General features: G+C 42.3%; 1 protein-coding gene across 12 annotated transcripts in view; it reads right to left on the bottom strand.

The window, feature by feature from the left end:
* The window catches only part of RERE (arginine-glutamic acid dipeptide repeats), a 417,871-nt gene that overhangs the window by 78,706 nt on the left and 315,569 nt on the right, over positions 1-23,596 (bottom strand). For 10 of the 12 annotated variants that reach the window (XM_038376447.2, XM_043500009.1, XM_038376446.2 and 7 more), the window contains one exon: positions 2,879-2,959. In XM_038376447.2, the coding sequence (XP_038232375.1) occupies positions 2,879-2,959 (81 nt within the window). Of the gene's footprint in view, positions 1-2,878; positions 2,960-4,019; positions 7,128-23,596 lie in introns of those variants that run through there. The other 2 variants (XM_043500014.1, XM_038376452.2) reach the window with 1 other exon arrangement.

Here is a 23,596-nt window from a genome sequence, read left to right as displayed (position 1 = left end):
TTCCTTGCTGGTTATTTGTTTAGAAGAAACTGTGTCACAGCTAAAATGCACAAATTGGCAAATACAAGATTTCCTTTAAAAGGCTATGATACATTGAGGGGGTGGGAGTGCAGGCAACTCTCAGAGTGTTATCTAGTAGGCTTGTAGAAAGCAACGCACAGTAGATATAGGACCTAATTCTCATCTGCACCCAGGCCAGAGTAAATAGAAATAAGTTATAGTCGCACCTATCTTAAGGCCCATTTAAACAGCGGTGTAAAGCAGACAATATAAATGAGAATCAGGTTCAGTCTTTAAACAAATTTTATTCTTCTACCAGATTCGTTAAAGCATAATTCTTGCAACACTGCAACAAGGATCTGTGCACGATCCGAGAGGCATCAATAGTTCATGCGTGCGCATGCAGAAGGGGTTTATGCTATACACAGAAGTAATATTAAGGAAGTTTGACTGTAAGTAGGTTTCTCAGTACATGATGACTGAGATTTATTTAATCGTTCAAAGAAGGCAGGGGATAACCTTTGTCCTCCTCTCCCAAGATATGAACGATTTACTTGGTGAGCTCTGATTAATTAGAAGTGCATATGATCGATAATCTTGTTTCCACTTAGGACAGGTCACTTCAGAAATAGCCCTGACTCCTTTTAAAATAGTTTTTGCAGATTTTGGGAGCAGCTCCCAAAGCTCTGTCTTGCCTATTTAGCCATATGTCAGAGCTATTCCTGGTGATGGTCTAGTGGCCAGAAATAGGAGAGAGAATAATTTAAGAGTTATTAGGAGCTTATTTCATATTGGAGGAGAATGGTGGCAGGCAAATAGTTTGGAGCCATTCTGATGAAAGAAAATCACGGCAGATCTAATTCCATAGCCTTATAGTGTTGAAATTCTCCTTGTTCCACTGTAAAGGAAAAAGCAAACCCAAGGAGTCAAACATTAGCTAATACAGGTCTGATCCTGTGCTCCTTACTCAGGCAAAACTTCTATTGTGAACAAGGAGTGCAAGACTGAGCACTAAAAAAAGCAGAAGCTAGACTTGTGGGCAAGATAGGAAATGGAGATTAAACAATCTGTTGTAGGTCAAAGGTTACTTGTAGATCAGTTACCACTAGGGGCCAAAACAGCCTGCTCAATACTATCTACTACACTCTACTTCAAACTGCTTCACCTTAATGCTTAATTTTCTCAGCACTAGAAGTTTAGGCCTAGCACAATAAAAATGTAATGCTTGAACAGTGATGGCCTGTATCAAATTTCACATAGCTTGCAACTTCACAGAACTTTTAGGGAGGGCACAAGGTCTGAGAAATTCAAGTTCAAAAGCAAAAGACTAATTGTACAGCACTGGAAAGTAGGGTCAGAAATATGTCCCCTATTTGCCTTACTTCAATGTGTCTTTTCTTTGATATACAGGGGAAAAAAATTCTTTTGCAGAGAAAGAATGCATTTTATATTTAAAAATACATTTCAGTGTACATGTAGCTGAAATGTTTTTTTTTTTTAAAGTAGCATTCAATAATCAAGTACTTTCCTAGCAACAAAATGCACTTCTAATCTAAAAGCCAATCTCTCCTAAAAACATTTCTGGGGAGTTATTCTGAAGAATAATGAAGGAAGAACTGCTTAAGCTGATTACATCCTGGATTTGTTAAATATTGCTAAGTATTGTCCAATTTCCTTTAAAGATGTCATCTCTCTACAAACCACCTTCACTCATAAAAAAAATGCATCAAAATATTCAAGTAAAGTCTATTTGCTCTTGGTGCAAATATTTCCTAACATTACCAACAACATTGGTATATTAATCCACAGACACTCTAACATAAACCTTTCACTCTCCCTTTCTGTTTGATTCATGTGACAGTATTAATGTTTTGCCCATGAGAGATTGTAATGTAACAATATAGTGTCACAAAAACATACCTCAGGAAGGTAGGAAGGAAACATCTTAGTATCCTTAGATGATTTAAAAAAAAATCCACACACTATTACAATTATTTTTTCCACTCAACATTAAAGTTTCACGCAAAATAGATTATTTGTCACCTCCACCCAGTGACGTTTGAATAAATATTTTCAACAGCATCACATTAATATGAATGCCACTTCTCACCCAACAAAATAAGCACTGCACCTCCATTTTCACTTCACTTGTCCCTAAATACAGGGCAATAGTGAAGACTGCTTTCCAATACCACTCTACAAGTAGTTAAATGACACCTGCAGCATGGAAACCGAAGCTTCTAGAGAGGCTTGGCAATCAGGGCTAATGGAAAAACTAAGTAGATTCCTAGAGCTTCCCAAACCCTTTAAAGTACGGCACTCTTCCTCACCTACCTCCCTTCTTCAATGCTTATCAGTGTTTTTAGTAGAATTTGACAATTATGTAGTTGTATTAAGGTCAAAAAAATAAAAATCCTTAATTCAATTCAGAAAGAAAAGTCTTACATTTGCTGTCCAAATGTAAAAGCAGACAGCACATGCCTCATTCTTCCAGATTCAATCAGATTTTATTTTGATTTAGGCTTTTGTTAATTACCCACTGCCATTTGAGCTTAAGTTGATGACATAAATGAATTATCCCATGATAATGTCTATATTTAAAAACAGATTTGGGAGCCATACATACCTTCCCAACCCCCTATGACTTCCTCCAATAACAACTAAGACTATTTTATATCTTTCATACACAATGATTAAAAATTGCCCTTAGGAAAAAAAAAAAATACAGTAGCGTTTGTCAGCTGGGACTTTCTCTTCCATACATTTGAGCCAGACACTCAATTGAGGGTTAAAAGGAAACTGTTTCATAACATCAAATGGTGAGAAGCAACAGAGGGAGGGAAAAAGGCAAGTTACATAAAAGTCCAATTGTACTTACGGTCTCCTTATTGGGAAGTAACTCCTTTCGGATCCTGAAGAAGTTCTTACCGTACTGTCTCAGCCCTTTAATGAAGCGTTTCTGTGTAAAAAGATAACAAAAACAGAGTGTCAGCAGAGCAAAACAAACAACAACAAAAAATCTTTTTAATCAGCAAAACAACTGTTCTTCTCTTAGGGACTGTTGATAAAAAGAGAAATGTGCACACATACAACAACGGAAACCATCAAAAAGGGGAAGGCTTTGAAAAGCCCTCTAAAAATTCAGATTGACTTAGAATTGAACCACAAACTTCAAATATTTGGAGCTAAAAAAAAATTGCTCTGCTGTTGGTACAAAATGATCCCAGTTAACGATCGTTCAAGGGTTGGAGAAACAGCCAGTTCCTCTCCACACCAAACACAAAAAATCAGCAAGATCTATTTACATCTAAGGGAGGGGGAGAATCACACAGACAAGGAGGAAAGAAGAATATGTAACATTATGATTTTTTTTTAAAGTGACTCTCCAACTGGGTGACGAAAAGGTTAAAAGTCCTTGCACGGGCACCCACACCCAAAAAGATCCACGCTACTTTGGTAGGAATAAAGGCAAAAAGCTTCCAAACAAATCCCTTCAAGGGGAAAAAATATCGCTGCTTCCTATCCTCCCCGCCCCCCCCCCTTTTTTTTTTAAGATCAGTTCACGTTTGGTTTCAAATCCAAGGCAGCAAAAGACTTTCTTCTTTCACTTTGCAATAATCCACTTGGAGAGGAGAAAGCTCCCCCCTCCCCGGGGCTTCTCCTTTGGGGGTGGGTTTTGTTTGCAATTTCCTCGGGTTCAGACACCCCCTAAAAACAACAGTGGAGAGCGGAGGCTGTTCAATCCAGATCGGGGTGGGGCGAGCTTGAAACGAGCCATCCAAGTCCTTTCCCGGCTCCGGAACGCGCCCCACTGCAAGCCGGAGCCCAAGTGGTGAAGTCTTGCTCGAGCTCGCCCGGGGTCTCGGCGAGCTTGATGCGAGCGCTACACTAAAAAAACAAAAACACACACACACACACACACACACAACCACCGCAAACCCCGGCGCCGATCGTCTTCTGCGCTCCCTCCCCCCGTGCAAAGCCCAATTCATGCCAGGCGAGGAGGAGAGGGGAGAGACCTGGTTCTGTCTCCGGCAGCCCCAGGTAAATGCTGCCCAGGTGCCGGGCAGCGCCTCTCCGGAGGCGGGCGGCCGCCGCGATCCGAGCGGGGAGCTCGCGTGTCGCTCCGGGGCTCCGACACTACAAAGCGGGAGGCGGCAGCGGGCGGCAGCCGCGTGACATGTGATCTCCGCCGGGCTGCGCGGCTCGCGAAGACAGCCTCGGGTGCGCTGCAAAAGGCGGCCTGGATCGCCTTGGAATGAGCCCCGCACGCTGGGCGAGGGGCGGGCAGCTACCGACGGGGCGCCCGGCATCCTGCCCCCCCACCCGGCTACAAGGCCGGGGGGAACTGGAAGCATCCGCACGGGTGGCTTTGACCACAAGGCGAGCGGCCAGCGTTAGAGGGAGGGGGTTAAAGCCCCCCCCCCCCAAAAGGAGACCGACTGTACAATTCTGCTCCTGAAGCAGAGCTCGGTGTAAACGCGCAAAAGCTTGTCTCTCCCCCCAGCAGAGGCTTGTCCAATAAAAGACACCACCTCACCCACCTTGTGTCTCTAATATCCTGGGACCCACAGGGCTACAACACGCACGGAATTCTGCTCCTGTCTTTAGTAAAGCAGGGGTCCGAGGGGAAAATCTGGGAATGGGTTTTAGAGCTAAATCCTTAAACACTGAAGGCCTAACAGAGTGCGGTTTGGGGAGATATTTTCCTCTGCGAATGGGCTTGGTGGGCCAGGAACTACAATTCTTTGCACAGGCAGTGATTTTTTTAAAAATGTTTTTATTTTAAAGCAAAGAGGCAAACCAAGGAAGCATCTCCTACCACCTAAATGTTCTATAGCTTCCTAGCCAGTGCAATCTGTTTTCGCCTTGCTTTGATGAATATTTTTCTGTGGTTTATACGGCTAGTAAAGTTTGACTCACTTAGCAGCTTAGGCTGTAGCTCAGGGACCTCTTTGTGGCTTCCCCTTCCCCAGATTAATCTATCTATTCCCTGACTCTAAACACTCAATAACTTCCCAACCAGGGAATATATTCTTCCTCTCTGGTATTATTTCCCTATCGTTTGCATCCTCATTTGTTAAATATATTATGACATGCTATTTACCTTGGCCTGCAGCTTTGGGACTTGTGGCTTCCATTCCTCCCCACCCCCAAAGAATTTCACTAATAAATCAGTGTAAAAGGAGCATAGCTAAATAATTGGTGACTGGATTGTTAAAGGGGCCTGGACTGAGCTTCCTTTTCTGCAGGCATAAGAATACAGGCACAATTAATTGTGAGCACAAAGTTCTATCACAAAAAACTGGGTGACACTAAAAAGCTGGATCCTAATGTGTATACTCTATGGGGGAAATTAAATTAACTCCCAGAAAGGTGTAACATGATTTAAGTCAGCTCTCATCTCAATATACTATCAGCCAAATCTTCATGTGAGCACCCAGCCCAAGAAGCTGGGCTAAGTGATGGCAGATGGGCAAAGTGTCCCCCACACCATGTAGTGGGTGAGGAACTATCCAACAGAAACTAGTTCAGCCCATTGAAATATCCCTCCATGCCCCTTTTGGGTTCCCACCATAGGGTGGAGGATCCATACAGCAGTGGATCTTCTGAACCCTGCACATCTCTTCAGTGTGCTGCTGTACAGGCAGCCCCTGTGGAATTAACCTGACAAATCCCTTGCTTCCTTGGCAGCAGAACTACATTGGTTCAATGGTCAGGGAACCCTTCTGTGGTGCGTAGGCAGGAATTATCTATCACTGATTTGCACGTTGAGGCGGGACTCCCATCCAAGAGTTGAATTACTCACACCCATTTACTTCTTTTAAACCACGGGATCAAGTCTCCAAATGGTGGCACAAGAGAACAGTAGAAGTGCCAGGGACAGGAGTAATAAAAGCACTTAGGATCCTCATCAAGGAATCTTGACTATAAGGAAGACACCTGTCTTTACTCATCAGACTTTAGACAAGAACACCTCTACTATGTAATGAGGACTGGTGCAGTGTGTTACTCTGAGCCAGTGAGTCTCAACCCACGGCCCAATCAGCACACAGCTGCAGTTCATATGACATCCTCAGAGCCATACAGTATTGAATGCGGTTCACCGAACGCATTGTGGGCCACATATGCAGCCCACAATGGTAAACAGCTTGAGAACCACTGCCCTGAGCACTACTCATACTGGTGTTTCTCATTGCTTCAGTGTCAGTTAATCAGAGGCACTTCACACCGTTGTCAGAGAAGCTGTTATCCCCCACCACCATGAACACACTCCTCACATTATGTGCTTCTACTGCAGAGAAAGATGGCAGCCGTAATGGGAAGACTTTAATGCCCAAACGCCAGCCCCACATATCCCACAGTGCACTGCAATGTACCTATACAACCAGCAGGACAGGATGAAAATCAGCCAAATCAAGAAGTATGTGCCAGCATGTAACCCAAAGCGCTTCACAACTCAACAAAAAACACTCAGTATGGCTCTGGGCTGGAAGGACTATAGTTTTCTTAACATCACGGTCACCATGCATTGCATTATAGGCACTATGCATTTGCAGCATCAGGTAACAGAGTAGGTGGGAAATTTCAATATAAATAATTTCACAGAAATATTAGTGTGAAGAAAGCCATTCCAAAGAGAGATCATTATACAAACACAACTGTTCTCTTTAACAGAACAATCCATCTATGGAAGAGCAGGGCCAGTGCAAAATGTCAGAGCAACCTATGGTCCAGGACACAAGGCTGGAAGACATGGGTTCTACTCCCAGTAATTCCACTGACTCACAGGGAGACACTGGGCAAATGGACTCAGGTTTGTCCATCTGTAAAATGGAACCCCCACCTCCAAAGCATTTATAAACCTACAGCTGAACTTTCTAAACAAGTGCTACATGTTATAATTCTCCCACCTTCCAGCCTACTCTACCACTCCCCAAACTAAATACAACCCTTTCTGCAAAAGGAACCATTTGAAATACCCAATTTAGCAAATTCACGACAATAAATTTAACAAACAGGAAATGTCAGATGCTAAAATGGAGATACTGAATAAAGATACCATTGCGGACTTAGCCTGTTATCAAAAGCATTTAATGGCATTTTAGCAGTTGTGTTTAATCACCACTTGTATAAAAAAAAATTAATTTTTTGGTTAAAAAAAGTACATTTTCACTGTGTAGTGCAAAGCCTGAAGAATTATGTTCTTCATTCACTTTACTTGGTTGTGACTTTTTTTAAAAATGATGAATGGTATGGGGAAAAAGGAGCTTTTTAAAAAAGTAATTCTGAGTTGACAATTTTAAGTTATTTCATAATTCTCTATATTTTTAAAACCAACTTTTTCACATTTTCCATCTGCTCTGATTAAATTTTGCAGTAAAAAGCAATCCCAAATTCCTTCCCATCCTGTTCATGAGATGCCAAAAGTACCTATCAGGAATGTAATAATGTAATGTAATAATGTAAAAATGTGGGATATCCTATCTCAACAGCGGGTTAGACAATGCTCTATTTCCAAAGCTTGATTCATTTCAATTTCTTTAACATTCTGAAACCTCTGCCAATCACACGGTTTGCTTACACTTCTTGTCTACAGGTATGATCTGATAGGCTTCACCATTCAACCATTTCAACCACACAAACTGACCTAATGCTTATTCAGTGGAATTGCCATGGGTAATAAGAGCACAATTTCAATCTTTAAATCACTACTGGATGTTTTTCCAAAATATATGATCTAGTTCAACCACAAGTTACTAAACTTGACACAAGAATCAATGAGTGAAATTCTCTTGTCTGTGTGTTATTCAGGTGGTCAAACTAGGTAATTACAATAGCTTTAAAATCTATGAATAGGGTAGACACTAAATAGTTAAGAAACAACTTCATACACCAACAGTAATCTCCAAAATGAAATGTTAAAATTTAACTATCGCTTCCCTTCCACAAGCATACCACTGTGTAATAAAACTGAAACCATCTTACACTTCTCATTGTTACTTAAAAAAACATGGTGGGTATTAAAAGAAAACTAGGGCTAGACATTAAAATGACAGCACCAGGTGTCCAGCCTGGACTTTGTACAAACTGGAAGGGAACCTATGGTTTTGACGTGCTCAGTGCTGTCCTTTCCACATTGATAGAAACAGGAATCCTTGCAACTGAAAGGTATTTAAGCAACAAGAGACGTTTATGTCATAAGGGGATATGATCAGGCCTCAGGTGCACTGAGAAGTAGGAGAGACTTACTTTGATTATAACGCTCCTCAGTGCAAATACTGTGAGGCAAAAGAAAAACTTTTTATTAATAAAACAAATATCTTTGGGCAACTAAAAATAGCTCCATAATTTACATAAAAGAAGCTTAAAACAAATTAATAAAATAAAACTGCAGACAATTAAGTCAAAAAAGAACTAGATATATTCATGGAGGATAGGTCCATCAATGGCTATTAGCCAGAATGGGCAGGGATGGTCCCTAGCCTCTGTTTGCCAGAAGCGGGGAATGGGCGACAGGATGGATCACTTGATGATTACCTGCTCTGTTCATTCCCTCTGGGGCAGCTGGCACTGGCCACTGTCTGAAGACAGGATACTGGGCTAGATGGACCTTTGGTCTGACTCAGTATAGCTGTTCCTGTGTTCTTAAGTATTTCTATTACAATTTATTTTCCCTTCCAGCTCCAGCCCTTGGTCAGTTTCCATCTCCATTTCTGCCCCCACTCCCCAAATCACATCAATATTTTCCTCCTCCTTCCTCTCAGTCATGCACAAGCCTTGGAAACAAGCAGGGAGAACTGGAGGTCCTGGTGATGTCAAGGAATTATGACGTGATTGGAATAACAGAGACTTGGTGGGATAACTCACATGACTGGAGTACAGTCATGGATGGTTATAAACTGTTCAGGAAGGACAGGCAGGGCAGAAAAGGTGGGGGAGTAGCACTGTATGTAAGGGAGCAGTATGACTGCTCAGAGCTCCGGTACGAAACTGTGGAAAAACCTGAGTGTCTCTGGATTAAGTTTAGAAGTGTGTGCAACAAGAGTGATGTCATGGTGGGAGTCTGCTATAGACCACCGGACCAGGGGGATGAGGTGGATGAGGCTTTCTTCCGGCAACTCACGGAAGCTACTAGATCGCATGCCCTGATTCTCATGGGTGACTTTAATTTTCCTGATATCTGCTGGGAGAGCAATACAGCGGTGCATAGACAATCCAGGAAGTTTTTGGAAAGCGTAGGGGACAATTTCCTGGTGCAAGTGCTAGGGGAGCCAACTAGGGGGAGCGCTTTTCTTGACCTGCTGCTCACAAACCGGGTAGAATTAGTGGGGGAAGCAAAAGTGGATGGGAATCTGGGAGGCAGTGACCATGAGTTGGTTGAGTTCAGGATCCTGACGCAGGGAAGAAAGGTAAGCAGCAGGATACGGACCCTGGACTTCAGGAAAGCAGACTTTGACTCCCTCAGGGAACAGATGGCCAGGATCCCCTGGGGGACTAACATGAAAGGGAAGGGAGTCCAGGAGAGCTGGCTGTATTTCAAGGAATCCCTGTTGAGGTTACAGGGACAAACCATCCCGATGAGTCGAAAGAATAGTAAATATGGCAGGCGACCAGCTTGGCTTAATGGTGAAATCCTAGCGGATCTTAAACATAAAAAAGAAGCTTACAAGAAGTGGAAGGTTGGACATATGACCAGGGAAGAGTATAAAAATATTGCTCGGGCATGTAGGATAGATATCAGGAGGGCCAAATCGCACCTGGAGCTGCAGCTAGCAAGAGATGTCAAGAGTAACAAGAAGGGTTTCTTCAGGTATGTTGGCAACAAGAAGAAAGCCAAGGAAAGTGTGGGCCCCTTACTGAATGAGGGAGGCAAGCTAGTGACAGAGGATGTGGAAAAAGCTAATGTACTCAATGCTTTTTTTGCCTCTGTTTTCACTAACAAGGTCAGCTCCCAGACTGCTGTGCTGGGCATCACAAAATGGGGAAGAGATGGCCAGCCCTCTGTAGAGATAGAGGTGGTTAGGGACTATTTAGAAAAGCTGGACGTGCACAAGTCCATGGGGCCGGACGAATTGCATCCGAGAGTGCTGAAGGAATTGGCGGCTGTGATTGCAGAGCCCTTGGCCATTATCTTTGAAAACTCGTGGCGAACGGGGGAAGTCCCGGATGACTGGAAAAAGGCTAATGTAGTGCCCATCTTTAAAAAAGGGAAGAAGGAGGATCCTGGGAACTACAGGCCAGTCAGCCTCACCTCAGTCCCTGGAAAAATCATGGAGCAGGTCCTCAAAGAATCAATCCTGAAGCACTTAGAGGAGAGGAAAGTGATCAGGAACAGTCAGCATGGATTCACCAAGGGAAGGTCATGCCTGACTAATCTAATCGCCTTTTATGATGAGATTACTGGTTCTGTGGATGAAGGGAAAGCAGTGGATGTATTGTTTCTTGACTTTATCAAAGCTTTTGACACGGTCTCCCACAGCATTCTTGTCAGCAAGTTAAGGAAGTATGGGCTGGATGAATGCACTATAAGGTGGGTAGAAAGCTGGCTAGATTGTCGGGCTCAACGGGTAGTGATCAATGGCTCCATGTCTAGTTGGCAGCCGGTGTCAAGTGGAGTGCCCCAGGGGTCGGTCCTGGGGCCCGTCTTGTTCAATATCTTCATAAATGATCTGGAGGATGGTGTGGATTGCACTCTCAGCAAATTTGCGGATGATACTAAACTGGGAGGAGTGGTAGATACGCTGGAGGGGAGGGATAGGATACAGAAGGACCTAGACAAATTGGAAGATTGGGCCAAAAGAAATCTAATGAGGTTCAATAAGGATAAGTGCAGGGTCCTGCACTTAGGATGGAAGAATCCAATGCACCGCTACAGACTAGGGACCGAATGGCTCGGCAGCAGTTCTGCGGAAAAGGACCTAGGGGTGACAGTGGACGAGAAGCTGGATATGAGTCAGCAGTGTGCCCTTGTTGCCAAGAAGGCCAATGGCATTTTGGGATGTATAAGTAGGGGCATAGCGAGCAGATCGAGGGACGTGATCGTTCCCCTCTATTCGACACTGGTGAGGCCTCATCTGGAGTACTATGTCCAGTTTTGGGCCCCACACTACAAGAAGGATGTGGATAAATTGGAAAGAGTACAGCGAAGGGCAACAAAAATGATTAGGGGTCTAGAGCACATGACTTATGAGGAGAGGCTGAGGGAGCTGGGATTGTTTAGTCTGCAGAAGAGAAGAATGAGGGGGGATTTGATAGCTGCTTTCAACTACCTGAAAGGGGGTTTCAAAGAGGATGGCTCTAGACTGTTCTCAATGGTAGCAGATGACAGAACGAGGAGTAATGGTCTCAAGTTGCAATGGGGGAGGTTTAGATTGGATATTAGGAAAAACTTTTTCACTAAGAGGGTGGTGAAACACTGGAATGCGTTACCTAGGGAGGTGGTAGAATCTCCTTCCTTAGAGGTTTTTAAGGTCAGGCTTGACAAAGCCCTGGCTAGGATGATTTAACTGGGACTTGGTCCTGCTTTGAGCAGGGGGTTGGACTAGATGACCTTCTGGGGTCCCTTCCAACCCTGATATTCTATGATTCTATGATTCTATGACAATGAGGCTGCTTTGAAAAATTTGTTTCAATATAAATAGAGCGGAGACTGGAGTAACCTGTTGCTCCACATTCTGTGGTGGCCCGAGTTGCCTATTAAACACCGCATCTTGGCTTCCATTTTTCCATATACTCTTCTCTACAGGTGTTGCCTTTCCTTACTACTTCAATCCACCTTTAAATCAGGAGCAACACATTCCTCTGTGCTTTTTAACACTGTATTTCAGAGCAATCTTGCAGAAAGGCCGGTAGGAAGGAGAGGTAAACTTGGTGGGTGGGGGTGGGTTATGCCCTGCTGTCAAGGGATGTTGAATTTCTGAGCTGTAAGAGTGAGGTAAAGTTGGAGGACAGTGGAGCACTAAATGTTGATCCCATAGATACATGGGAAAGGGAGGAGTCTTGATGTGAAGTGCAAAAGGGGGTTTGGAGCAAAGTGGTCTAAAAGCACTAATCCAGTGGGGGTTTTTTGATGAAAACAACATGTTTTATATCTTCTTCTTATACATATTTGTTTGTTACAGGGTTTTTGACAGAATTCATATTTGTACAGCACCTTGAAGAAGAAGAAGAAGAAGAAGAAGAAGAAGAGTGCAGCAGGAGCTAAATGAGTGCTAAGTACCCTGAGTATAATTATTGTAAAGTAGCATTAGGAAATCCTTTGGCTTGATGGTTCAGCAGCCACTGCTGATATATAACACCAATATGTTTTGTGAAATGGTTGCCATGGCTATTGACCAGATGGAACACAAGGTCTCCTAATGCTGTTTTATAATCTGAGTTCCCCCCAGTGTAATTTATTAGGTTCTATGGTATCCTGCTACAATGTGTAAACAGGGGGCTATAAATAATCAAGGAAGCACTAGAAACAAGCACGTTAATGTTTGCATATGTGTTACTTGTAGAACCCATATTTTATCCCAAGAAACAAATACCATGACAAGATACACAAAGCCATTATGCTCTGACTAACAGAGCTCAGATGGCATGTTTATCAAAGTGATGATAATGCCATTACGATGCTGTAGTTAAGGTTATGCATCAGGGTTTCTATTATCAAGGGATTATAGTTTGGCAGGGAAAATTTGCTGTTGCATGCTGAAATTCAGCACCCTAGGGTTTAACCTAAGACTGAGGATTTGGTTGGGTTTTTTCTTTTTGTTTGCTCTTTGTGAACTGTCTAAATCCAAATTAGGTTTGGCCGTGCGGGTTCTAAAAACATGCAATAAAATCAAAATTTTTAAATCGCAAAATAAATAAAACCCTATGTTTAGTCCATTTTAAAGTTACAAATTTTAACCCATATGATGCAAAAGGTAAGATTCTCACAGAAAACATTAACTTTCTCACAGATGCCTACTGATCCCATTCAGAAGTGATTTTTCAGTCAGTTTTGTGTCTCTTTCATCCCCACAACTCAGAAAATGATCAAATCCTGAGTGCTGTTTACACTTATGGAGGATTCCCCCCAGATATTTATGTGCTTTTTATAAAAAAAACCCTTTGAAATGCCAAAAAGTATATATTTTCCCATTACTATAACTGAAAGAACTGGTAAAAGGATTTTCCCTCAAATTTTAAGGAATATTTTAAACTCTTGACTATGACCATGCACGGAAAGTTTCCACCTGTGAAAATGGGGGTTATAACAGAAGTCCCAATGTGGCAGTTCTTGCTATCACAAATGCTATGGTAAAATTACAGTAAGTTTTTTAAGAGGCCTTTGCCAACTGAAGTTGTCATCTTCCACATTAAATATGCCCCAATAGGCTTTACAATAACATGCAGAAAGAGTTTTACCTAGTTCCAATAGTTAACAGAACATAAAGTAAAATTCACAAATGAAAAGCATCTTGCTTCTGAAACAGAAATTTTACAGGATGAAAAGTTACACCAGTTGCTTTGCCTAGTTGGAAAAATAAATGAAACTTACTTGCATTTGCAAAAACCAGTTAGCGTGCAAAACACATTTCTGGACTGCCCAAAACAATAACTATTTTTTAGCATGCAGATGTCGTATATGTACCTTGGCTGAATTTCAGTACACTGAGTACATTTTATTAAAAGCTTGGCTGTATTTTTATATAAATTAAACTTAATATGTATATGTTAAAAATAAAGATGTTCCCTGATAAAACAGAATGGAATCAAATATACTCTACAAATAGCGGTGTTTCCTTAGAGGGCTACTTAACGGTTGGTTGCTAGGCCTAAAGATGTCAGATATCCCACACTGAAGATCTTAGCTTGGTGTTTTCAAGTACATAATATTTTTCATCCAATGAAACCCTATTGCAACAGGAAAATGACTATCTTCTCTAGCACTTTTTCATCTTGGAGGACTGCAACACACTTTATAAACTCAGGGCCAAGTCCTGCTCAAGTGAGAAGTCCCATTAAAGACAGGATGGACATCTTGAGTGAGAAGGGGGATCTGGTTCTGAAACACGTATCCAGACTAGACACAGACTCAACATAACTATCACAGAAATGCAGCACATCTGTTTAACCCTAAACTGACTAGTTCCCTGAAGGCTCTCACGTGGCAAGAGGTGAACTGTCTAGTTATTTTGGGGCCACTAAGGGCAGTGCACCATATATGTCTGTGGGAACTGAAAGACAAGATCTCGGGAACATTTGTTTGCAGTCAGTCTTGCTTGGCATTGCCATGGCCCAGCTAGTATATACTTCCACTCCCCAGCTAGCCCTACTGCTCAGAGACCAGGAAATAGCAGGATGTGAGAACTCGGAGCATCATCAGCTGGGGGCAGAGACTTCCTGGCATGGAGCCCAGCGAGGCTGTATGATGCAGAAGCAGGTGGAGAAAGACTCTGTTAAGTCAAGGAAGAGACAGGGCTTGAGAATACCCCACTTTGGGAGCAGCAGCAGGGAAAGTTCACTTTGAAGAGGGGATGGAACTATGAAGCAGATGAGACAGGCCTTGGGATGACAGTGGGGCACAGGGTTTCAGCATATAAAAGTAACACTGCACAGCAGTTTAGGACAGGACATGAGGACCATATCCCAAATGAAACTCACATGGAATTCTTACAAGGTCAGTCCTTCAGGACAAAACAAAACAAAAAGCCTGTCAAGAAAAATTCTCGTTCAAGCCTCTGCAGTGCCCTGTAATATGCCCCGCTGCTGGGAGGACAGGATATGCTTCAACCTCATCTGAACTTCCTTTTTTTTATTGTTTCCTGTCACAACCATATCGCCGTTTAATGTTTTTTAAATTTAATTTTTGAGGTAGCTAGCAATTCTAACCTTAGCATTAGATACTCAGCCTCCTGTTCTTTTATGAGCTCCCAGCAAGCTTGCAAAAATCAACCGAGTAGGAAAACTGACTTAGTAAAACAGCTTCCGAAGCCTCTGAGTACACTCGTGCTTTGTTCCACAGCCCATGGTACTGAAGCAGATTTACTTGCAGTTCTCAGACTAGCCAACAGCAGTGGCAGTAGATCTTTGGGGAAATGTCTGCCCTCCACTGTCCCCTCGTTTCCCTGCACTTTCATCATCCCCCTCCCAAAAATGTGTTCTGAGTTGTCAGCCCCAGTCCCTGCGTACACTGCACTTATGGATGTCAACCAGCATGCCCACCAACTGGAACTTCCCTCTTTTAAACATGCTGTTCTGAGCCCAAAGCTCGACTCTGGGGAGCTTTATTTCTCTTTCCTGATACAACTTCGACACAGACCCAACAAGCGTCTGAAAGTTGGGACCTGGACTTAATTGGGCTTGTACATTAGAGCTCAAATAACTGGCTTAAAAAAGTCCAGAGCTCTACTACATATCTTTGTTATCAGAGACCTTTTTTGTAGTGGGGCTCTGTGTTTAGATCAGTGGTTCTCAACCAGGTGTACGAGTGAGTACCCCGGGGGTATGCAGACAGAGGTCTTCCAGGGGATACTAGATATTTGCCTATTTTTACAACAGGCTATATAAAAAGCACTAGCGAAGTTAGTACAAACTAAAATTTCATACAATGACTTGTTTATACTGCTCTGTATACGATACACCGAAATGTAAGTACAATATTTATATTCCAGTGGGTTTATTTTATACGGTAAAAATGAAGAAGTAAGCCATTTTTCAGTAATAGTGTACTGTGTCACCTTTGTATTTTTATGTCTGATTTTGTGAGCAAGTGGTTTTTAAGTGAGGTGAAACTTGGGGATCTGCAAGACAAATCATACTCCTGAAAGGGGTACCGTAGTCTGGAAGGGTTCAGAGCCAGTGGTTTAGATGACCACGGTCACGACACTAAAGTTCTTTTATTATTTCTGGTCTTCAAAAGGCATTGCCACAGAGTGACAATAAGAAAATATGCTTCAATGTTTTTTGCAAGTAAAACGAGCACTGGCTAGTTAAGAAGCTGAAGCAGGAACAGAGGGATAAAATCTGCCAGCTACCTATATAGTGCCAGTTACTGCTCCTCAGTTCCACACCAGAATTAAAATAATCTGACACTAACTGCAGAACTGTAACTTGGATTAAGACATTTTTCTTTTCTCATGTTATAACAGCTTCTCTCCTGCCTCTGTAGTTTAAGCACTGCACATCCATCCATTTATGAAGCTTGTGTATTAACAGTTTGTAACTAGGTCATGAAAAAGTTCATAAGGTCCCAGTCCACTAGTTTTTTTTTCGTTTGTTTGGTTTCGGGGGGGGGGGGGGGAGAAGAGGAGAAAAGAAGGGGAGGATAATTCAAAATAATTCCCTTTTTCTACTCCCTCCATCTGAAAGATATGCATCAGTTTAGGCCTCATTTTCATTTTGCAAAGTGTAGAGCAACAGAAAAAGGTTGAATTCAGCCCTGGTGTAAATGGATGCTTCTCCAGTGATTTCTTCTCTTGATTGATTTAAATGGAGAGACACCCATTACACCAGGGTAGAATTTGGTCCCTATGCCTTTGTGGTATACTAATAAAATAAAAGTGGCTTTCACTGATGCTTACAAATCTCCTGAACATATGTAGCAATTAAAATATACATATAACATTTTGATGGTTTTGCATTACAGACTGGTCTCTATTAAGAGGAGGAGTTAAAATTTTTCAAAGGATACAAACAACATCTCCAAAGCACCCTCAATGTCACCCAGATAACTCTGGAAAATACAAAATGAAGAGCAAGGAATCTATTGCAGGGTCTAAAGCTGCTAAACAATCCAGCTTCCACTCCCAAAAGGATTAATTTTCCACGGATTTTCTTTCTTAAACACAAAGAAATAAACCCTACCTCAACACCACAAGGATTCATGTCACAAATATTATACATAAGAAAGAGGTGCACACCTTCCCTCTAGATCCCATGTATTCTATATATCTGTAGCCATATACACAGACATATAACATGTACACAGACATTAAGCGGACTCCCTCCCTCAAGGGAATGCCAAAGGATCATGGGATGGGTAATGAGACCCCTCCATGGTGTTGTACTGTTAAGCTTTTGTTTGGAACAATAGATCTCCCATGATACCTCTCGACTACTGAAAATATTGGTATTAAGTGAGCATGAGCACAGCTGTGTGTAAATTACATATATAAACAGATTAGATTTGTATATTTATACTGAATGCAAACACATTAATAGCACATTTGCATACACAGTTGGCTAAATGAGGCTGCATGCAGAGTGGGATTTCTAGTTTCAAACACGTTTAATTTTTTTTAAATAAAGTATTTAAGATGCTATTTAAGAGGTCAAACTGATTTAATCATCCCTTCTCCCCCTCCCTCCTCTAGAGCTATGCCTGAAATACTGTTCTTGTCACTGTTTCAATTCACCTACCATCCTGCCCAGATTATAATTGCAATTGAAAAAGCCTCATATTTTAGCAGAAGAAACTGAAGTGGGGCATTTTGCTAAAGGTTATCCAAACTTCATTACCTTTATTTTATTGGAGATGGGTTAAGAGGAGAGAGTTTTAGTTCAGCCCCACACAAAAACTACTTCTCAAATGCCAGTTGATCAAATTCCCCTTTTCCTCCCCTCTCTTCTATGTACTGTGATGGATCAATTGAAAAATCAGTTTGAGACAGAACATGATATTGAAGGTGACACAATGGCTACAAGGCTTTTCCAAGACTGGTGAAGAAAGAACGACTCCGTTACGCCTGTGGGCTTAGGGCTATCAGGCTGCTGCTTGCTAACCTTACGTGCTAACCCCAGCTTTATTTTTCCAGCAGTATTTTAGGAGGACTATTTTTATAAAGAGAGAGATATCACATTCAGAGTCACTCAAAGCAGTTTGCAAATCTTTTATTCATTTCCTACTTAGTACCAGTTTTTCCTGTGTGAAATCCTAGACAAGAATCTCATCCCAAAAGAACAAAAACAAAAATCAATTATCTCTAAATGAAGAGCATTTATTTTGCTCTAATTGCAGCCCCTCTTGCTACTGACTCTGGGTATTTCCATCACACCTCCCCAGACAATGTTCTCAAGTCAGCCTCTCTCTTGCCTTCACGTTTCATGTCGGCTCCTGTTAAAAGGTCCATTCCTGCCTCTTAGGCTCACCAACACACAACCCTGCCGATAAATCATCCACCAACCTGCTCTTGGAAACGCACTGGCCACGGTGTGATTGCTCCAGCCCTGGGTTGCCAAGCAACCAACACAAGAGGGAAGTCTGAGAACTGCTGACAAATAGCCAAGTGGCTGAAACAACAGACTTCTCTCTGTCAAAAAATGTGTTTCAGAGAAGTGCCTCCCCCGCCTCCACTCTGTGCTCAACACTGCGTGATTGTAAAATCAAAATCAAAAGGCTATTGTAATGAACACACACGTCCTGCTCAATTACTGATTGTTAAAGATCCGTGGGGAGGCTGTGATCACAGGGTGTATGGCAACAGAAACGTGATCCCGTAAATGAGATAAAGTCAACAGCATGCCGAGAAACCTGATCTAAGAGCAGCCTGCAGTGGCACATCAGAAGCTGATGCACAGATCGAAAAAGGCTGGGTATTAAAGCAGCAGAAGGAAAAAAAAAAAAAAGAAAGACGCTGACTTTCCAGAGCTGAAGAAGAGCAACTCTGGCCCTTTAGAAACACAATTTGTGGATTACCACAAGCATCACTATCCATCCTCACATTACTGCAGTTGCCTGACCCTATGTTGCAGGAAGACGATGAAGAGGCCAGGAGGGAAGGGTATGTTTGTTTGAAGGCTGCTTTGTCTCATCTATTTTCCCTCAAATTGAATAAGCTGAAAAAACCTATTTCTCTTTCCAAGCCTTTGCTAGAGTGATCACCCCCTGGTGGTTAAGCTCTATATCATCAGGTTTCAGAAGGGGATCTGTGCTGAAGACAGCAACAAGTTCTGCACTGTGAAGAGGATGAAAATGAAAAAAATCCCTCAGGTTATTTGATTTCTCTCTTCTATACAGGAGTATGAAGAGAGTATCCTTATCAAACACACATGGGGAATTGTTTCATTATGACAGGTTTCAGAGTAGCAGCCGTGTTAGTCTGTATTTGCAAAAAGAAAAGGAGTACTTGTGGCACCTTAGAGACTAACAAATTTATTAGAGCATAAGCTTTCGTGAGCTACAGCTCACTTCATCGGATGCATGCGTGAGCTGTAGCTCACGAAAGCTTATGCTCTAATAAATTTGTTAGTCTCTAAGGTGCCACAAGTACTCCTTTTCTTGTTTCATTATGGTACTTCAAGTGAATCATTTCCACCTAAAAAGGACACAGACTCCACCGTCTCACCCATATTATTTATATTTAAGTGATCACAATGGGCTCATTCCTGTACAAGGAATACAAATGAAGACGATCCCTGTCCAGAGGAATTAACGCTCAGATGGACACGAGTTCACCTAGGTGGATCCAACTGCAGGATAGGGATGCTGTTATACAGCCCAGCTACTGTACTACCCCACACATCCACTCTTATCTGAACAGCTTGCTTTACTGTAGTCCTCTGAAGGTAATGGATCATTTCACAATTAGCTTTTATTCCCGTTTTACACATGGAGAGATTAAAGCACAGGAGAACTGAGGCTACACCTTATTGCCAAAACCAGCGTGTGTGGGGAGGACTGTTTTCTTTACAACCAGATAAGTAATCTACGCTGTAAAAAAACCAGAGTGTGTGTGTGTGTGTGTGCGCGCTCTCCTTTTCAACAGCATTCTAAGAGTTTAAAGGAAAAAAAAACAACCTAAACCAGAGGCCTGGAATGTTTGTGACCCAGAAACACAGAACAATTTACTGCTGCCAAGAGGTACTACAATAATAAAGCTGTTGATTATAATTCACATTAGATTTTCCTGTGCAGGAACAGATTCGCTCCTGATTGTGGCTTGTTTAAAACCACCTTTAAACATGAAGCTATCAGATAAAGTGCCTTCTGACATGTTAAAACTAAACCAAAACTTAAAAAAACCTTAACACTCCCCACCCCTGCACTTTCCCTACTTGCTACCTTTCAAACTGGAAAAATGGTTTGGAAATGCTTCTCTCTGATATAATTCGCACTCACAGAAATCAGACATGCCAAACACTCCTAACTGTGAACTGACAAAAAAGAAGTCCTAATACCCCATTAAATACTAGCTCCTTTTTGTTTGTTAGTTTTATATTCACATAAATTGGGTACGTTCGCATATGCCAAATTGCTTTTGGTCGTTAAGGCTCGTGCTTCCAACAGTTAGTTAACTCTGCCCAGGAAGGAAATAATCAAGGAAAAATTCTAAATATAGAAATAGGGAAATATAAGAAATGAATTAAACCAGAACAGGAGCTCTTCCACAAGGTATGAACAGTAACACCACTGGGCATCCTTTTTCCCCCAAGGGAGATCCCGCTCTGTGTAATTCAGACACGTTCTAAGATCTCCCTCCCTTTCTTTCACCCACTCAACCTCCAAGTTCTTGCGTCACACCCAACAATGATTTCAAAGGAGGTTTAAGGTTATGACTTTTTCCTTTGGAGGACCTCAATGTCAGAGAGCACAGCCACCTTCCACAGGGCTAAGGATGCCCCACGTGCATTGTTACTGACCTTAAATATAAAAAGAAAAGCAAAGAAAAGCACATTTTCTTATTTTCTCCCTCCATGATTTTAATTTCCTTTTTATTTTTGAACTAAAGGATTTTATGGTATAAACTAAACTAAAGACCACCACACTGCCTGCAAACACACAAAACTACGGAGCTCCATTAAATCACAGATACTAAAGTGTCCCAATCTGGTCCCAAGTAATAACATGGGTGAGTGAGCACAGATGTACACCTTCGCCCTCCTACCTCTCTCCCCAACCTATAAGCAACAGTTCAGCAAGAGCATAAGGTTAATCACCAACGTGCGGATTGCACAAATCATTACTTGGGTTCTTTACTTAAGCACCAGAACAATATTTTCATTTTTCTCCCCCTTGTACAAGATTTATCCCTTCACTATCCAAAACATATCGAGTCCCTAAATGCACATCCATTTATTAAAGTAACACTGCAAAGGAAGTCTGAAGTTTCTCTTTTGTCAAACATTTTTTTTTAAATCACTCAATTTGAAACATTACACACAAAAAAGCTGCATTCAGACTTCTTGAAATATACTCTGTGATCCTTTCAGGACTCGGACAGTATTTCTAATGGAAGCTCCCTTCTGCAGAAATACTGTTCCACTGGGGTTTGGACCATTATTGTCAATTACTCTCGAGATTACTTCCACCTCTAAAGAGTGACTTTCTGCAGTTGATATGGGGGAAATAAAAAAAAAACCTCAAGAGCTCCTCTGCTTCAGAGCAAAGGACAAATCCAAGAATAAGACACAATGTTGGCAAGAATCCCAAAGGAAATCATACAAATTGAGATGCAGATCTCTTTTCTATGTATGACTTGTCAAAGTAAATAACCCACCACACTTGGTTTGAGTTCAAGCTTTTGGCTGCAATCTAAGGGTTAGAAGAAGATGACTTACAACACCTGTGACAGCTTTTGTAAGAGGGACACATCTCACAGTTGTCTCTCAATGGGAGACCATTCCCCATTTCAAACACAAACTCCCTCCCTCCCACATAATTCTATGGGTTCTTCTTAGTACTATTTTACATTATTCACAATAGAAATAGTCTGCCATGAAAAAGTTATTTCTGGAGGAAGGACTGTCTTGTGGTTAAGACACAAAACAGAGTCAGACCTAGATTCTGTTCCTGTGCTGGCCCAAGACTGGAAAACTTTGGTTTAGGGGCCTCCATTTTTGAATATCCAATTTTGGATACCTTGAGCTGGCTAGTGTTCCCATTAACTTTGACAGAAGTTATAGATACTCAGGACTTTAGAAAATCAGGTACAAAGCATATGAAATGGGCACCCAAAAACAGAGATTTTTCCAAAATGACACTTTTGAAAGCTTGGTCTATAGAGCCTGATTACCACAGAGTGAGGCTCAAGATCAGCACCCACTTTTGAGGACCCCCACCACTGATGCTCTGGTTATCTGAAATATAAACACATGCTCAGAGGTTAAAAAGTCCAAGGGACTGGATGGCTCAGGAGACTGGTAACAGAATACAGAGCACCACAAAACAGTTCAATTGTAGCCATGGCCAGTAGTGGCCAAAATCATTACCATCTTCTGGCTACTTAATGGCTGATGGACAACGAATTGGGGGTCTTAGCCCATTTCCCAGTGGAGAGATAGACATCACAACTGGTGCTAGTGTTGACAGTTTTAGCAAAAAGGTCAAGGACCTGAATAGGCCATGAAGACTGTACTATATCCCTCTCCAGAACCAGTATGGGGCAGGGTGGGCAACTTGCACTGCTGCTGCTACCACCTTTGCTGTACCTGTTAGGCTTTGTACACTGAGGACCAAGATGTATCAAAAGCGATTCTTAGTGCCTTCATTTTAGATGCCCAACTTGAGGTACCCTAAGACAGGGGTTCTCAACCTTTTTCTTTCTGAGGCTCCCTCCCCAACATGCTATAAAAACTCCACGGCCCATCTGTGCCACCATTGTTTTTCTGCATATAAAAGCTTAGGCCTGCGTTAGGTGGTAGCAAGCAGGGCAATTGCCTGGAACTCATGCCACAGGGGCCCCCGTGAAGCTAAGTTGCTCAGGTCTCGGCTTCAGCCCCGTATGGTGGGGCTTCAGCTTTCTGCTCTGGGCCTCAGCGAATCTAACACTGGCCTTGCTTGGTGGACCCCTGAAACCTGCTCGTGGCCCCCAAGGGAGCTCCTGGTTGAGAATCACTGCCCTAAAGGATCAGGAGGTGCTGTGCACCCACTCTCTGGGGGAAAAGGGCCCCTTTAAAGAGGTCTCAGGATGGGCACCCAAAAATTGTGGTGCCCAAGAATCACTAGTCACTTTTAAAAGTCTCAGCCAGCAGGATTTGGGCTCTAGAGCTATCCATGCAGCAGCTTGTAGGAGCAATACATTTATCTCAATTTTTAAAGAGCGCACAGACCCAAACCACATGGGTAGCCTTCTCCTTAACTTTAGAAGAGCAGGGCGGAGAACTTCTCACTCTGGAGAGCAAGAGTCCTTTCAGGACTAGAAACTCCAAACTGCAGTTTAAAACCTCTCTTCCAAGTCTTGTTTATATTTGGACCAGAGACAATTCAGGTATTTTAATAAACAGACCCAACACAGATATTTCCCCCTACTCTGGGAGCTTAATCCTGTCACTGAGTTCACTGTATGAAGTGTTGTTGTAGCCATGTTGGTCCCAGGATATTAGAGAGACAAGGTGGGTGAGGTCATATTTTTTATGGGACCGATTTTTGTTGGTTAGGGACACAAGCTTTCAAACTTACACAGAGCCCTTCTTCAGGTCACTGAATACTTTTGACAGTTTTGCTAGACTTGAAACAGCAGCAGGACTGGTACCCTAAGGCACCAGAGCCACAAGCAGGGTGGATACAACCAAGATGGATAGCATTAGCAAATAATTAGCAAAACCAATTCTTACTAGTATGTCCCATTCCATGAGGATTCAGGTTCTCATGCGGGCTTACATGATACACAGTGAGAATGCC

This window comes from Dermochelys coriacea, chromosome 18 (assembly GCF_009764565.3).
Source record: "Dermochelys coriacea isolate rDerCor1 chromosome 18, rDerCor1.pri.v4, whole genome shotgun sequence".
In the NCBI taxonomy this organism is placed as follows: Eukaryota; Metazoa; Chordata; order Testudines; family Dermochelyidae; genus Dermochelys; species Dermochelys coriacea.
The sequence above is the reverse complement of the archived record's forward strand: the minus strand, read 5'-3'. Positions and strand labels throughout refer to the sequence as shown.